Source organism: Capricornis sumatraensis, chromosome 7 (assembly GCF_032405125.1).
Source record: "Capricornis sumatraensis isolate serow.1 chromosome 7, serow.2, whole genome shotgun sequence".
Lineage (NCBI taxonomy): Eukaryota > Metazoa > Chordata > Mammalia > Artiodactyla > Bovidae > Capricornis > Capricornis sumatraensis.
The window spans coordinates 16,042,565-16,060,182 of NC_091075.1; the positions used below are offsets into that span (position 1 = coordinate 16,042,565).

The 17,618-nt window shown below is 41.5% G+C and overlaps 1 protein-coding gene across 2 annotated transcripts in view; it reads right to left on the reverse strand.

Moving 5' to 3' along the window:
- The window catches only part of AP1AR (adaptor related protein complex 1 associated regulatory protein), a 29,254-nt gene extending 27,233 nt beyond the window's left edge, over positions 1-2,021 (reverse strand). For both annotated transcript variants that reach the window (XM_068975248.1, XM_068975247.1), the window contains exon 1: positions 1,685-2,021. In XM_068975248.1, coding sequence (XP_068831349.1) covers positions 1,685-1,767 — 83 coding nt within the window. In that variant the 5' untranslated portion in view covers positions 1,768-2,021. The remainder of the gene's footprint in view (positions 1-1,684) is intronic.
- Between the last annotated feature and the right edge of the window lie 15,597 nt (positions 2,022-17,618).

Consider the following 17,618-nt stretch of genomic DNA (forward strand, 5'->3'; position numbering starts at 1 on the left):
CACTATTAAGATTTTATGGCATATCTACAGACAATTAGCACTGACAGTGATTCACTGATTTTTCCCTTATCTTCCCTAAGCTGCCAAGTTCATGTGCTCAGGGAGTAAAATCTGTAATTTTAATACTATACTCTAAGGAAAACATTTTTAGTTTGCAAAATCACCAGGAAAAGAACAAAAAGCCAAAATCCCAAAGACACCAAATAATATACTCTGAAGTGAAACATAATGTTGTTTACTTCATTTGGGTATAAGATCCTATTTTTAATTATCCTACAATATAACTACATATAAGCATAAATAAAAACAATAACAAGGTCAAGGATTCTGTGACATCTAGTCCTAAGGCAAGCCTATTAAAGCAGCTTGACTAAATGAGAGCATCCACAAATAAAAATTAGAAGTAACTTAGATAACTTCTGTTGAAAAGATAAAACAGCTGCCATGCTCCCCTGTAATGGTAATAGCCCTTAAGTTAGGGAAAATAAAATACGAAACTAGGCCCAAAGTCTTTAAATCCTTACTTTTTCATTCAAGGGACACAGTGTAAAGCCCTAGCTACTCAGAATCAGAGAGGTGACAAAATGCCTGATGAACCAATGAGTAATTCATATTAGATCTACATCACCAAAAGATCCAAATGATAAATCATTTGGCTTCAATGTATGTTGAACTACCTAATGATGTTGGTTAAATGGGACAGATCCTGAAAACTTGGCAATCTGTTTTAGAAAGTGCAAAATTAATGTCATTTCTTACATAAAGCGGTGTGCTTCAGATTTTCAATTCTAAGTTTGAATTCCTGGGAAATATTAAACAACAACAAAGTCAGTTTCAAAGGCATTTGTTTTAAATTTTTCAATACCTTATGAAATAAACACAGAAAAAAGGAATAATTATGAAATTCTATTATTCTATGGATGATATGAGTAGAAAAATCTATGCATATCCCAGATTTAATCAAGAAAACTTCAGAAGGACTGTGATTTCCCTGGTGTCACAAAATTTGTGGGTAGCAATCCGGGCATGACATTCCTCTCGAAATTCCAAACAATTAATATTAAAGAGTTATACACTGTCCCTCTTGTTACTGGTATTACGAATCTAAATGCCCACAGGAAACCTAGCAAATCGTAAATATCGAAGAATTAACTGCTCAATGTCTGGAACAATTTTACTCCAACATCCAAATGATTTCTACTAAAAAACAAAAACAAAACCCCTCTTAGAGACATTAACTTTTTGGAAGCAGATTCTTCACCTGCTCCGTCAGTGCCAAAGAGAGAATCAAATACAGAGCTACTACCACCTTCGGCAATAAACCCAAGTTCAACGCAGGGTGTGCTCAGGCTGCCGTGGATCCTCCTGCTCTACCGCCCTTTCTTGGGAGGGTGCCCCGAGCTTCCCAGACACGTTGCCTCCCGTGACTCTTCCCCGCGTGACAGCGCGCCCAGCAGGAATCTCGCTCGGAGGCGGCAGAAGCGACACCTCGCCCGCTTTTCAGCTTTCCCTGGAAGGCCCCTCCAGATCAGGGCCCCACTACGACCACCCACTCGACGTCTGTGCAGCCGCAGGGTCGCTGGCCTCCCAGCCTCCTCTTAGCCGACGGGGGACTGACCCGGGTTCCCCGCCAGGCCGAATAGGAGGAGCCAGGGGCGCCGGGCCCCTCCTCCCGGGGGCTTACCCTCCGCCGCCTCCTACACGCTGCAGCCGCCCAGCTTCCCTGCGGAGGAGTCCGAAGCACTGCGTCCAGCAGCAGTTCCCCATCGCATGCCGTCCAGGCGTCGCCGCTCCTCCTCCTCCCACTCAAAGCCCAAACCCAGGCCCGGAAGCCGCATCCGCGCGGCACGAGCCGAATGGGGACTCGGGGGCCAAGGGCGGGCCGGCCGGAGCGCGGCGGCCTGGAGGCGAGGGCGACGGAAGGAACAAAGACAGGGATTACTCTTGCGGCCGCCGAGTCGCCGCCGCGCGAGGGAGGAGGGCCGGGCAGGGTCTGGACTCCCTCGCAGTCCGCATGGCCCCTCGGTCGCCTCAGCCCCCGAGCCCAGTTCGAGTGACCGCCTCCCGCTGCCGAAGGAGGGCAGTCCCCGCCCTCCGGCGCGCCCAGGCCGGCGCCTCGCCACCGACGCCGCCACACCCCCGGCCTCTCCCGGGCCCCAATAGGCCGTTCCCTCGGCCGCCCCGCCTCCTGCGGCGACTGTCCCTGACGTCACTTCCGCCAACACCGGCGTGTGCCGGGGAGTTCTTGAGTGTGTTTTTGTTCTGTTGGACCTTGACCTGACTAGGAAATCTTAACACCTTGCAGGTACCCGCCTCTGGTCCCAAGAGTCTCCAGTGTCGTAGGAGCAAGGCTCTGTTTTCGAACTTTGTACCAAAGCCTTGTGAGCCCCAGGTCAAGAGGCATCAGGTGTGAAGGGGACACTTCTCTGGGAGGTGTGTGCTTAGGTTTTGTGTATATTACACCCTAAATGGCAACTAGTCAGAGAACCGATTGTGGTTGTTTTGGAGCACCAAGAATTTTTTCTATTTGGTCTCCAGTTTGCGTTTCAATCTCCATACTGTGAGCATTGTACGGAAGTTTATAAACAGTACCCTACTGGCTTTGCTTTGTTTAAAATCAAATCTTCAAATAATTTCAGAGGTCTAGAGGAAATAAATTAGAGGCCTAAGATAATTCAGGGACACCAGACTTACCAGTCCAAGCATATTTTCCAGAACAGTAGTAGATGGGAAGAGATAGCTACTCTGATGCGACTTGGTTTGCCCCACTGTCCTCAAGTGCTGCTTTACGACTGGGTTTTTGTCTGTGGTTGACCTTAAAACCGGTGTAAGGCGTGGCTTAGTAAACGCATGGTCTAGAATGCTAACTAACCAGAGGTATCTATTTTTAGACTGTCTTAATTTAACCTAGGAAAATTGTTACATTAAAAAAAATTATTATTAATGATAACATGTTCTTTGACCTATTCATTTTCTTGCTTCCTAAGTTCTAGACCGACCTGGGTTTCAATCTTAACCCTGCTGCTTAACTCATTTTGACCCTATTTTGGTCTTAGTCCTTTTTTGTAATCAAGTGTATAGGGATATATTTGGCCCAATAATCTGCTATCAGTGAATGTTGGTGGAATGACTTAATAACTTCCTGAATAATGACTATTTTCTTTCCCTCTCTCACCCCTGAAATCAAGTAATATGTTTGTGAAACTGTCTTTAAATTTTAACTCTAATTGTTCAAAGAAACTGTAATTTCTATTCCAGCTGGAATTTCTATTCCAATGGAATTTCCACTCCATGGAGTACTACTTAGCAATGAAAAGGAACATATTATTGATACACACACTGGAGGAGGGCATGGCAACCCACTCCAGTATGCTTGCCTGGAGAATCCCCATGCACAGAGGAGCCTGGCAGGCTACAGTCCACAGGTTCACAGAGTTGGACAGGACTGAGTGACTAAGCACAGCAGAGCACACTGATATATACATGTTGGGGCCCTTTAATGGACCAGAACCTGGTGGTCTGGAGTCGAAGATAAGAAAGTGAAAGAAGGAAAGAGGCTAATATTCCCTGGGTTATGCAGCTGGCCTTCGTGCTCCAGGGAATCAGCCAGAAATAGAGAGAGAGAGAAGGAAGGACACGGGGACCCAAGTTTGATGGAACAAAGGTACTTTATTGAATTCTGTGTGAGTATATATACCATATTACAAGGTAGCTTCTTCAGATAAAGATCAAAAGACCAGGCTTTACAAGTTACCAAGGAAACAAGGAGCAATAGAGGCCATAAGGCCAAAAGGCAATCCATATCAAAAGAGGGTCGTAGATAATCTCTTTCACCATATGGAAAAGCTAATGAAGGAAATCCTATGCAAGAATCCCATCTCTTTGACCTCAGTCCTTGGAGTGGCTTGCCACTTCTCTTGATCCTTTCAGGAACTGATAAGGAACAGAGGATTCAAGGGAGATAGGAAATAGCACACAGGAATCCTACTGTTAAACATACCCTGCCATACACACGTTAAGAGAATCTGTAGGAAAGTATATTAAGTGGATACAGCATCAGATTCCCAACTATGGGCTTCCCTGGTGGCTCAGAGGTTAAAGCGTCTGCCTGCAATGTGGGAGACCTGGGTTCAATCCCTGGGTCGGGAAGATCCCCTGGAGGAGGAAATGGCAACCCACTCCAGTACTCTTGCCTGGAGAATCCCATGGACATAAGAGCTTGGTGGGCTACAGTCCACGGGGTCGGACACAACTGAGCGACTTCACTTTCACTTTCACATTTGGGAATGGTTATGAAATCAGTAAGACAATAGACAAATGTATCCTGGTAAGATATATATGTTTCATTCATTACAGCTAAAGAATTTATTCATATGGCAATTACCCAGACACAATATTCAGTTTACCGGTAAAAGACACAAATAGATTATTTACAATGATAGCCACTTAATGTAAGCCTTCTAGATAGATACCACTTGCCCACCTTCCAGGTAGTGGGACCTTTCTATGTCTTTGCCATCCCTTTCAGAAGTTCTTTTCTGTCTTGTAGTTTATCCTGTAGTCAAAGCAAGAGTTTTTCTTATAGATACTCTGGAGTCAATCAGGATGCAATCTGTACCTTGAACTGTCTTTTGGATTATGTAGTTCCAAATTTGAATCTCTTTTTGCTCATAACTCCTTCTATATTGACTACTAATCACTTTTTGTTGTTTTGAGATTGGTTGCTACCATCATGTTGTTCTTGGGCCTAGGGTTTCCCTGCTTGGGAAGAATTCTCTGCACCCCATTAGAACCCTGGCCTACTGAGTTTATAGAGGTAAATGCATCCTTTTAATTCACTGGAGCATGTTTGAATTACCAAAATTTGCACAGGATACTACATATGCCCACTACAGATAATAAAATTTGGCATTGTCAGTATAAATGATTAAGCATTTAATCAAATGCTTAGTAACATAAAAGTGCTTAGTGTAATATACACTATAATTCCGGTAGTGTGCTGTATATTATGCTGTAATTATGTGTAATTTCATAAATGTAATATAAATATTAGTTGTTAGTATTATCCACAAGCCAAAGGAGATTTTCATCAACAAGTATTCTCTCCTTTGTAGCTATATCCTTGGCATTCCATGAAAAAAAGTTAGCTTTTTCAAAATTCTACCTCATATACATGCATTCAGGCATACCCTACATGACTTCTTAAAGTCAGGCTCTAAGAAAGTGTGGCCTACACAGGAATGAGTTCTCCAACTCTCAGGACTTATCTGTCCCATGATCTGCTTCTTTCTAGGATGGTCAAAATTGAGAATATCCGCTAATAAGGAGACCTCATCCCTGGCCAACTAGGAGTTTTTGTCTTGGAAACCCCAAATCTCACCATAACACAATAATCCAGTATCATTATGGTCCCTAAAGTCTTGTTATTAATTTTGTTTTTAAATTTTTGATTAGACTGGGTCTTCATTGCTGCGTATGAGCTTTCTCTAGTTGCTGTGAATAGGCTTCTCGTTGCGGTGACTTGCCTTGTTGCAGAGCATGGGCTTTAGAGCATGGACTGGGTAGAGTGACTCATGGGCTTAGCTGCCCTGCAAACTGTGGGGTCTTCCCAGAGCAAGGACTGAACCTGTGTTCCTTGCATTGACCACTGGGACCACTTAACCAGTGGACCACCAGGGGAGTCCATTAGTTCTTAACTATGTAAAAAGACCAATAGTCCAGTCCGGGCTTGACTTAACCCAACATTACCTAGTTTTTTGGTACATATTTACTTGCATTAAGAAGTGAAAAATTAAGTTGCAGTAAAGCTAGTTTCAGCCTCTGAATACTCAACAACAGCTTGAAAAGAGCATAGTTCTATAAAATTAAGTCCTAACATTTTGCAGGCATGTCGCAGCTTAACTTCAAACTTTAAAAACAAATATTTCTCCAAAAAAAGTGCAAGTGAACTAGCTCTGCCTACAATGCAGACCACCTTTGTGTTATGATACAAGAGAGGCTTACCTCCTTAAAATCACTCTTCTCAAATGCCTTTAATTTCTGGAGTGGTCTTTTTGCAGAGGTAAATAGCTAAATGGACACTTTAAGTGATTTTCTGAGAACAAAGGAATACAGAGACAGGCTTAAGATAAAAGGAAAACTAGAAGGGGAAATTACTTAACTCTTGGCTGAATCACCAGTGCTCCATTTATTCTCACTTTTGGTTGTATAATGAGCTTTATTAGTTGCTCAGTATGACTGAGTACAATGCACACAGTGATTTCCTTCCTTCTTTGCTCATTCAACATTTACGCTTCACAAAATGAGGGATTAATAAGAGCAGTTATGTGATTAATATGGAGTGCGTCCATTGGGCAGTTTGGTTTAGATCTTTCTTGCCTGTTCAGAAACTATACTAGTAATCTGAGCAGGGAAAACTTAACAGAAGGAATCATTACGTAGGAAAGTAGTGGTTAATTCTAGAAGGAAACTCGACAGTCTAAAAGATGTAGGTACTACAGGGAGTCACCACCAGCCCAGGGCTGAGGAAAAATGAAGAAGAAATTTAGATATTTAGAGGAAGGCCTTACATGGTAGACATTCAGACCTCTGAGAAGACAGTGTGAATGCCGTAGAAACATGCTACCCATCACTGTGGTAACTGAGAAGCTACATGAGACATGTCTGCCTGTGAACCCATATCTGTGGGCTGGGGGTGGGGGCATTCACCATTGAAGTAGGAAGGCTGTGGCCACTATGGTAATCACTACCAGGGTTCCCTCCTGCTAATCTGCTTGCCACCATACGGAGAATAGAACAGCAGAAAAATATTGAATTGCTTCTTCCTTCCTTGCAGTGTTCCTCCATCACCCTTATTAAAAGATCCCAACATAGAACCTGCCAGCGGAAGAGAAAGGTAGTGTGCAGAATTGATTTGTAGCATCAAAAAACAGGGCAGAGAAAGGTGGAAAACACAAAGGAAGTTTGTTAATGTTAATGTGATCTGGATTAGGGAAAAACAAAAAAAAGGCTTACCATCTTACTAGTTAAGGAACTGGAATTTACAGTAACCTCAGGGTCTTGAAATGCCAGGCCAAGACATTAACATAAAAAGTGGGTTTTGATGCAATGATACCTTTGAGATTTCTTGCAAATTAAAAACAGAATCTCTCCGGGGGGAGATAACAGATCTAGTTTGCACAGGACTTCTGTAAATATAAAACCACACTGAAAATAAACCTGCAGTCACATATTACAAATGACCATGACATAGGCAAGACACAGGGATAGCAGAGGAAAAAACTCCCATGAATTTTATAGAATAAATGTAATAAAGCAATCAGATACTATTAACATATGTTTAAAATACTTAATGTCATAAAAAAAAAGCAGGGACACAAGAGAATAGTTAATTAAAACAACTAATAGACATGAAAAGTGAAGGTAATAAAATTAAACTAATAGAGAAACTCCTGCTTTCAGTTAAGATGTAGAAGGATGTGAAAGACAAATTGTAGCAACAAGAAAAACCTCAACAAAAAATCATATTTTTCAATGAGGTCAGCAAGGAATGAAGAATGAAAGAAAGCCCCGAGAAAGTGCTTTCCAAAGAGAAATAGGTATTCATAAATAAACAGAAAACCTCCAGTAGTCACCTGGAGAGTTGGACTGTGAAGAAAGATGAGCACCGAAGAACTGATGCTTTTGAACTGTGGTGTTGGAGAAGACTCTAGAGAGTCCCTTGGACTGCAAGGAGATCCAACTAGTCCATCCTAAAGGAGATCAGTCCTGAATATTCATTGGAAGGACTGATGTTGAAGCTGAAACTCCAAAACTTTGGCCACCTCATGCGAAGAACTGCCTCACTGGAAAAGACCCTGATGCTGGGAAAGATTGAAGGCAGGAGGAGAAAGGGACGACATAGGATGAGATGGTTGGATGGCATGAGTGACTCAATGGACATGAGTTTGAGTAAGCTCTGGTAGTTGGTGATGGACCGGGAAGCCTGGCATGCTGCAGTCCATGAGGTTGCAAAGAGTCAGATACGACTGAGTGACTGAACTAACTAACTGACTGACTAAATACAGGTGGATGGATAATTAGCTTGTCAAAGATGGAGAAGAGAAGAAATCAACCAAGATTTAGACAATAATGTGGGCTTGTGGGATGCAAAGGAATTTGGAAGAAGACTATAGTAGATTGAGTTTTCAAAAAAAATGTCCTCAAGTGTATCTTCCATCCTGCAGAATCTTTGCTACAATGTGACAATGACATTCCTTCCATGGAGTAGTAGTGTTCATGATTCTTGCCTTGAATCGGGTCAAATTTGTGACAATGGTGAAAATAATGATATGTGAATTCTGAGGCTAAGTTGTAAAAGGTGTTATGGCTTCTAGCTGGCCCTCTTGGGATACATGATGTTGCAACTTCCACTGCAGTATAAGGAGTCCACAGCTGCTATGGTGTGAGGAAATGACATGTGGTGGTGCTCAGGGTCAGCCCAAGCTTAATTCTCAGCCAACATTTGGGATCAACCAGCAGGTATGTGATTGGAGCCATCTCTAGAAGATTCCTGCTCCCTGGAGGCAGGTTACCTCCAGCCTGATTCACATGGTTCCTGAATATAATACAATGGTCATATTTCAGTTTTTATTGTTTTATTTCAGTTCAAATGTCAGTATATCAAATGTTTAAACTTCTAAATTTGGGGCAATATGTGATGAAGCAATAGATAACCAGAATAAGCTCCAAATTTGACAATAAATTACCCACCTTGATAGTTCACCCCTTTCTACATGCCACTTATACTCAAATATTACCAAGAAAGCAGCAATAAGGAGTAAAGCCTGGAAAATAGGTATTTAAAAACACAGTCCTCTATATCCTCACAATGTTTGGATTCTGGACCTTATCAGAGTTGAATCTAAAAATGAGCCCAAAATATCTGAAAGTACCCAACCTCTTCCCAACTCAAAGACTAAAAAAACAGAAAATCAAAGACATAGAGTTAATGTGTTGGGGAGTTAGGCTGATTATGAGTGAATTAAAGCTTGAAAATAAACCCTGTGTTGAACATAACTTGTAATAATCTGAATAATCACCCTCATCTTAACTAAGGAGTGGGCTTGCACTCTCTGGGAATAAGCAAAACAAAACAAATTATATTTCAGTTTTCAATGCTCTTAAAAATAAATATCTAAGTTAATTTTTTAATGGATGTGAAAATAAGCAGAAAAAAATGGGACCATAGTCAAGAAAAATATAGTCAATAAACATAGACCTAGAGATGACCCTAGACATGAATTTGAGCTAATTCCAGGAGGTAGTGGAGGACAAAGGAGCCTGGCATGCTATAGTCCATGGGTTTGCAGAGAATTGGACACAACTTAGTGACTGAACAACAGCAAAGAGAAGACCCACCTATTAGACTCTATAGACTGGAACTTTACCACAACTATTATAAATATATGGAAGCATATATAAGAAAGCGTAGATACAATAGGTGAAGCTATATAATATCTCAGTAAAGAAAAATATCAGAAGAAAATAAATTTTAGAACTAAAAACTGTATTGAAAAATGTAATACCAGAAATATTCTTTAAAAGTATCCATTAGTCTTAACATCCAGATTTGATAGTGTAGAAGAAAGGTTTAGTTAACTCGAAAATGTTAAAAAGAAATTAACTAATCCCAAGAGAGAAAAGATAGGGGAAAAAATTCAGATTGTCAACAGTCTATGAGATAATATCAAGTAGTTCAACCTATTTGCACTTGAGTTACAAAAGAGAGGGAAAGAGAGAACTGGGTAGAAAAAAGTATTTGAAGAAGAAGTAGTAGCAAAAAAATTATTTACATTTGATGAAAAACATCAAACCATATATCCAAAAAAACTTAACAAACACTAAACAGGATAAATACAAAGAATCAATACCTACACATATCATGGTCAAATTGATAAAAAATAAAGGATAAAAAGAAAATCTAAAAAACAAAAAAAGCTTCGAGGGAGAAAACACTCATTGCAGGATAACAATAGCAAGAACTCCATCTGATTTATTAGAACAAGTGTAAGCCACAATGCAGGTCAGGAAGCAACAGTTAGAACTGGACATGGAACAACAGACTGGTTCCAAATAGGAAAAGGAGTACGTCAAGGCTGTATATTGTCACCCTGCTTAGTTAACTTCTATGCAGAGTACATCGTGAGAAGCAGTGGGCTGGATGAAGCACAAGCTGGAATCAAGATTGCCAGGAGAAATATCAATAACCTCAGATATGCAGATGACACCACCCTTATGGCAGAAAGTGAAGAGGAACTAAAAAGCCTCTTAATGAAAGTGAAAGAGGAGAGTGAAAAAGTTGGCTTAAAACTCAACATTCAGAAAATGAAGATCATGGCATCTGGTCCCATCACTTCATGGGAAATAGATGGGGAAACAGTGTCAGACTTTATTTTTTGGGGGCTCCAAAATCACTGCAGATGGTGACTGCAGCCATGAAATTAAAAGACGCTTGCTCCTTGGAAGAAAAGTTATGACCAACCTAGATAGCATATCCAGAAGCAGAGATATTACTTTGCCAACAAAGGTCTGTCTAGTCAAGGCTATGGTTTTTCCAGTAGTCATGTATGGATGTGAGAGTTGGACTGTGAAGAAGGCTGAGCACCGAAGAATTGATGCTTTTGAACTGTGGTGTTGGAGAAGACTCTTGAGAGTTCCTTGGACTGCAAGGAGATCCAACCAGTCCATTCAAAGGAGGTCAGCCCTGGGATTTCTTTGGAAGGAATGATGCTAAAGCTGAAACTCCAGTACTTTGGCCACCTCATGCGAAGAGTTGACTCATTGGAAAAGACTCTGATGCTGGGAGGGATTGGGGGCAGGAGGAGAAGGGGACGACAGAGGATGAGATGGCTGGATGGCATCAGTGACTTGATGGATGTGAGTCTGAGTGAACTCCGGAAGTTGGTGATGGACAGGGAGGCCTAGCGTGCTGCGATTCATGGGATCACAAAGAGTCAGACACAACTGAGCGACTGAACTGACTGACTGAAGCCACAATGGACTACTTTAAAGGGCTGAAAGGAAAAAACAACAACAACTGTTAACTTAGATGTCTGTATTTAGGGAATATATCCTTCAGAAATGAAGGCAGATTTTCTGATAAACACACACAATTTTTAATGCAACATATTTTTACTATAAAAGTGCTGGTCGGGCTCATCAGGCTGTATGGAAATGATACCAGATGGACATGCAGATTTATAAGAAAGAATGAAGAGTGCTGGAAATGTGGATAAATATAAACCATTGGTTCTTTTCTTTAAAATTTTAAAAGGAAAACTGACTTTATAAGGCATAGTAGCACAAAGGAATGGAGAGGTTAAATAGAAATATACAGTTGTAAGATTCATCGATTAGCAGTATGTGTGTGTGTGTGTGCTCAGTCTTATCTGACTCCTTGCAACCCCGTGGACTGTAGCCTACCAGGCTGCTGTGTCCATGGAATTTTCCAGGGAAGAAATTCTGGTGTGGGTTGCCATTTCCTGCTCCAGGGAATCTTTCCCACCTAGGGATAGAGCCTGAGTCTCTTGCATCTCCTGCGTTGGCAGGTGGATTCTTTACCACCGTGCCACCTGGGAAGCCCTCTATTAGTAGAGAAATAGTTTAATATAATTTCAATTTCTATGGTAAATTAAGGACACGTATGATAATTCCTAAAACAGGATTGCTTAATCTCAGCGTCATTGACATATTGGACCAGATGATTCTTTGTCATGGGGGTCTGTTCTGTACACTCCAGGATGTTTAGCAGCATCATTGGCCTCTAACCACCAGACGCATGGTATCCATGACCCCCAGTGTGACAACCAAAAATTCCTTCAGTTGCCAGTGTCCCCTGAGAAATAATATTGCCTCCTATTGAGAACCACTCTCCTAAGGCAATTATTGGAAGACACACGATGAAGGAAACACACACACACACCAAATAGTAATAGCTATAAAGTCTGTGGAAGAAGTAAAAAGGAATATTAAAAGCAAGGAAATAAACAGAGAATTCAATCCAAAACAGTGCAGTAAATAAGAAAAAAGAGGAAGAATTGATGGGATAAATGAAAGACAAATTACAAGATAGTAGAACCAACCATATTAATTATTACCGTAAATGGGCTAAACACTTCAATTCAAAAGTAAGAATTTTTTTCACAGACTGGATTAAAACAAAATCCCACTATGTGTTTTTCACAAGAGATGCACTTTTAATGTGGAAACAGATTAAAAGTAAGGATCAAGATAACTATACAAACACTAATTAAACCATAGAACTGGTATGATTATGTTAATATGAGACAAATTGGACATCAGTACAAGGAACATTACCAGTGGTAAAGAGGGATGTTTTAATTGTGGTAAAACTGAATTAATCAAGAAGACATAGCAATTCTAACTTGTGCGTGGCTTGTGTGCTAAGTTGTGCTAAGTCACTTCAGTCATGTCTGATTCTTTGTGACCCTATGGACTGTAGCCTGCCAGGCTCTTCTGTCTGTGAGGATTCTCCAGGCAAGAATCCTGGGGTGGGTTGCCATGCCCTCCTCTAAGGGATCTTCCCAACACAGGGATCTAAACTATGTCTCCTGTGTTTCCTGCATTGTAGGTGGATTCTTTACCATCAAATCACCAGGGAAGCCCTAACTTGTGTCAAGTACTTAATAACTGAATCTGTGAATTTGGCTACCATGTTAGACCCTATGAAAAAGAGCTGAAGTGCTCTGCCCACAGCTCTGGCTGAGCTTCCAACTGGCAGCCCAGACAAATGGCCAGCTTCAAGAGAGAGTCATCTAAGCCCTCCAGTTATCCAGTATCTTAGTTGGTATCACATGAAGAAGAACCACCATGTCACCTTACAGTATTATGAAAGATAATAAGTTGTTTTAAGTCAGTACATTTTGGGTGGTTTGTTGTACAGCAATAGATAAGAGATACGATACCTATATATCTGAAAAATCAAGAACCAGCAATAAAAGCATGGTATTTAGTGATACGAAAGTCATATCAAAAGGGATCAGTAGAAAAAATTAAAATGGTTACCTCTTTGATACTTTAAATTCTTACCATGGTACAAATAATTTTTTTAAAAGAGAACTTATGCATTAATAAAAATTCTGAGCGAGTTGCCCAGGATTTAGTACAGAAAGATGGAAATATGAAAAAGAAGTTAATAGAGGAGGAAATAGAATGGATGGATATAATAGGAGTTCTAGACGGAGAAACAAGAAAAGATAAAGTTTGGAAATACTCAAAGAGATAATAGCTGAAGTATTATCAATACTTGATGAGAAATGAAGCCTCAAATTTGGAAAATGCAATTCCTGAGAAAAAAGGAATCTATTTCTAGAGGTATCATATGAAAACTGAAAAACACCTGCATCATAAAGATATTAAAAAAGAATGCCAAAGAAGAAACATATTATATTTATAGGAATAATGACCCTCAAAAGACTTCTCAATGCCTCAATAAAACCCAGAAGACCATGGAATAATATACTCAAAGTGCTGAGAGAAAATAAACCAATACCCAAATAAAACATTGTTCAGCAGTCAGAGCAAAATAAAAATATCTGTTATACCTATTTTATTAAAAATATCACACAACTGTTGTTCAAATACTGGGGTACTTTCATGTTGATTGGTAAATAGCTATTGCACCAAGCCCTCTGGGGTCTTCCTAGGAAGCGCAGTGTAAAGAATCTGCCTGCCAATGCAGGAGGCACAAGAGATGTGGGTTTGATCCCTGGGTCAAGAAGATCTCCTCGAGGAGGAAATGGCAGCCCACTCCAGTATTCTCGGCAGGAAAATTCCATGGACAGAGAGTGGTGAGCTACTGTTCATGGGGTCACAAAGAATCGTACACGACTGAGCACACACACACAGAAGCCCTCGGAGTGTCCCTTAGCGCCTTCCCTCTCATCTCTCTACAGTCTAACATTAAAAGGTTAATCCCTGGCACAGAGAGAGGCTTACAGGACCTTGCTCCAGCCCTGTGATTGGTTTCTAATTTGTTTAGTTGTGTCCAGGCACTGCCACTGGGTGTCCCAGAGAGCCTCCCAAGGACCGGCCTATGCTCTGCCTGAGCCTGTCACCTGGCACTGGTTGTGGGGGTGGGGTCCACATGGGTGCCACTGACAGTACGTGCAGGTGTCTGTGGCTCCCGGGTGCCAGCACACGTCACACAGTGTTCTCCAGGCCAAAGTGGCCATCTGCCACACTGGTAGCAGCGCTTGTATCCTGGGGGACCAACACCCAGCACCGGGCTGGCTCTCTCCCCAGTGCTGTGGCCACCTGCTGCAGGCTGACGCTCCTTTGGATTCACCTTTGAATGACCACTTGTAGAACCTGTAATCTCCTTAGGACTTTGCCTCTGAGCAAGCTCTGATGAAACAGAGAAATCAGTTGATAGCAGTACTGGAGGACACCTTTGGCCCTGTTCCGATGCTGCAAGTTCTTCCAGCATAAGAGACATTCTGTGACAGACACAAGGCCAGAGAGGATAAGCAGACCAACATGAGTGGTTTGAAGCCAGAGGGTGCCCCTTTTGTTACCCTATTTATTTTCAGTTCTATTTAATTGGATGACTTTGTTAAAACCATTTTTACACCCTCCATCATAGGCACACAACATTTGTTCTTGTAATAAAAATAAGCACTAAATTCTATACTGCTTCCTCTGTGCCAGGTGTCCCATTAAACGTGCATTAACACATTTGGGTCATAGAATTGTTACTACCACTCTCATTTTACAAATGGCAGTGCTAAAACATAATGAAGATATTAAAAACTTAAGTTGTAGAATTGAGATTTGAACCCAGGAAGCTTCAACACAGAGCCGGTTGTGATCACTGCCATACTGTGCTGCTTCTGGATGGTAGGATTAGAAAGTAAAAGTGAGTAAAGACGCTCAGTCGTGTCTGACTCTTGGCGACCCCATAGCCTGTAGCCTACCAGGCTCCTCTGTCCATGGGATTTTCCAGGCAATAGTCCTGGAGTGGATTGCCATGCCCTTCTCCAGGGGATCTTCCCAACCCAGGGCTTGAACCCAGGTCTCCCACATTGTAGACAGACGCTTTATCGTCTGAGCCACCAGGGAAGCCATACATTGTAGGATTAGGTGTAACCTAATTAAGTATGATAATCCAGTAGGAGATAATAGACTTAGTAACTATGTAAAAATCTTAGATGGCAATATGAGAATTGGGAAGAAATTAATATAAGTCAGTATTTTAACAGTTAAAATTGTTAATGTAATTTCAGGACCAGCTCAAATTGGTCCTTCTCTGTCAACAGATAAATGGATGTCTAGTTGTCTTGCAGACACAGCAGAGCCAGAAGTGCAAGTCGTGAACCCGAGCATGTGCAGATAAGGAAAATCTCTCTCAGGTAACACTCAGAACCCACATTTCCTTCACTTGGAACCTGAACACTGGAACCCTTTCAGAAATGAGGGCTCCATTGTCTTGGAAGATCCGGTGCTAAAACCCACCATTCTGTACCTTACCGTCTATGGCCAAGTGTTGGGAAGATCTCCTGGAGAAGGGAAAGGCTACCCACTCCAGTATTCTGACCTGGAGAATTACATGGACTGTACAGTCCATGGTGTCGCAAAGAATCAGACACGACCGAGCGACTAAACACAAAGCTCTCCAATGGGAAACTGCCCCGCTAGCGCTTCTACATACCAGCCTGTCGTCCATAATTCAAAAAAAAGTTTAACCAAACCCTAGACAGGGGAGACAGACTTGAGCCCTGCCTCCTGCCATGACAGTTGACCTCGCACACAAGCTCTTTTTTTTGCTCAAAGGCTGGTGCAATATTATTGGCTTCTCTGCATGTCAAGCCCTTGCTCGGTAGCAATATTAAGAGAACTTCTTTATGTATTGACACTATTAAGTCACCCAATTACTCTCAGTTTAGTGCAGAGTTTATTGAGAGAAGGGGACAACAGAGGATGAGATGGTTGGATGGCATCACTGACTCAATGGACATGAGTTTGGGTAAACTCCAGGAGTTGGTAATGGACAGGGAGGCCTGGCGTGCTGCAGTCCATGGGGTCGCAAAGAGCTGGACATGACTGAGCGAATGAACTGAACTGAACTGAACTGAATTAGTCTCAGTACCTGTTGCTGTTGTTTAATAGCTAAGTTGTGTCCAGCTCTTTCGTGACTTCATATACTGTAGCCTGCCATGCGCCTCTGTCCATGGGATTTCCCAGGCAAGAATACTGGAGTGGGTTGCCTTTTGCTTTTCCAGGAGATCTTCCCAACCCCGGGATTGAACCTGTGTCTCCTGCTTGGCAGGCGGATTCTTTACCACTGAGCCACCTGGGAAGCTCTGTCTCAATACCAAGCATGGGTATTTTGAAAAGGCTCTCTGGGTAATACTAATTACTGTCAAGGTTGAGAACTACTGCTCAGCAGCTGAGGCTGGCAAACTACCGCCCTGAGCTGCGTATTTTTGTAGATAAAGTTTTATTGGAACGTGGTCATCCTCATGTGTTGGGTGTCCTTTATGTCTACTTCTGTGCCACAGCACAGACTAATTGCCACAAAGGCCATATAGTCTGCAAAGCCTAAAATATTTTCTATCTGGCCCTTAACAGGAAAAGTTTGCCAGTCCTTTCTCTATAGCACTGAAAATGAATGAACTAAGGCAATGGCACCCCACTCCACTACTCTTGCCTGGGAAATCCCATGGACGGAGGAGCTTGGTAGGCTGCAGTCTGTGGGGTCGCAAAGAATAGGACACGACTGAGCCACTTTACTTTCACTTTTCATTTTCATGCATTGGAGAAGGAAATGGCAACCCACTCCAGTGTTCTTGCCTGGAGAATCCTAGGGACGGGGGAGCCTGGTGGGCTCCCATCTATGGGGTCGCACAGAGTCGGACACGACAAGCAACTTAGCAGCAGCAGCAGCACTACTATGGTAATATTTTTTTTAAATCGCCAATAAAATTTTTAATGAAAAAAAGGCAAGCTGGTGAACAATGTGTACAGAGTAATACAATTTCTATGGAATTCCAAAATATACAATACTACCGTAAGGTACTAATTTATATAGCAAATTTTTTTTTAACACACAGAAATGTTAAGCACAACATTGAGGATAGTAGCTACAAGTAGGGAAGAAGGAAGGGAAATAAGATTGGGAAAAAATAGAGGCAAAGGAGAGCTAAACCAAACAAAGAAACAAAACAAGGCACAATGGCAAGATTGACTAGAGCTGGAGTAGTTTTATGTCATTTCCCATACTTTTCTAAATGCTTAAATAATCAAAGAATGGTAGACACTGAAGCTTTTTTTTTTCTTCCATTACAGCAAAATATTTTGAGTATATTAACTGTTTCTTTCTCACAATTATTCAGTGAAACAGATTTTTGTTGTTTTTTTAAAAATTGAAGTATAGTTGATTTGCAAAGTGAAACAAGTTTTAGTGTTAACTCCAAGAGGGTAGAAACTATATCTGTATTTGTTCACCACTGAATCACTAGCAACTAAGCAGTGCTTGGCACTTAGTATATGATCAAGAAACATCTGTTGAATAAACAAACTAATGAGTAATGAATGCATTCGTAACTGCTGAAGCCCAG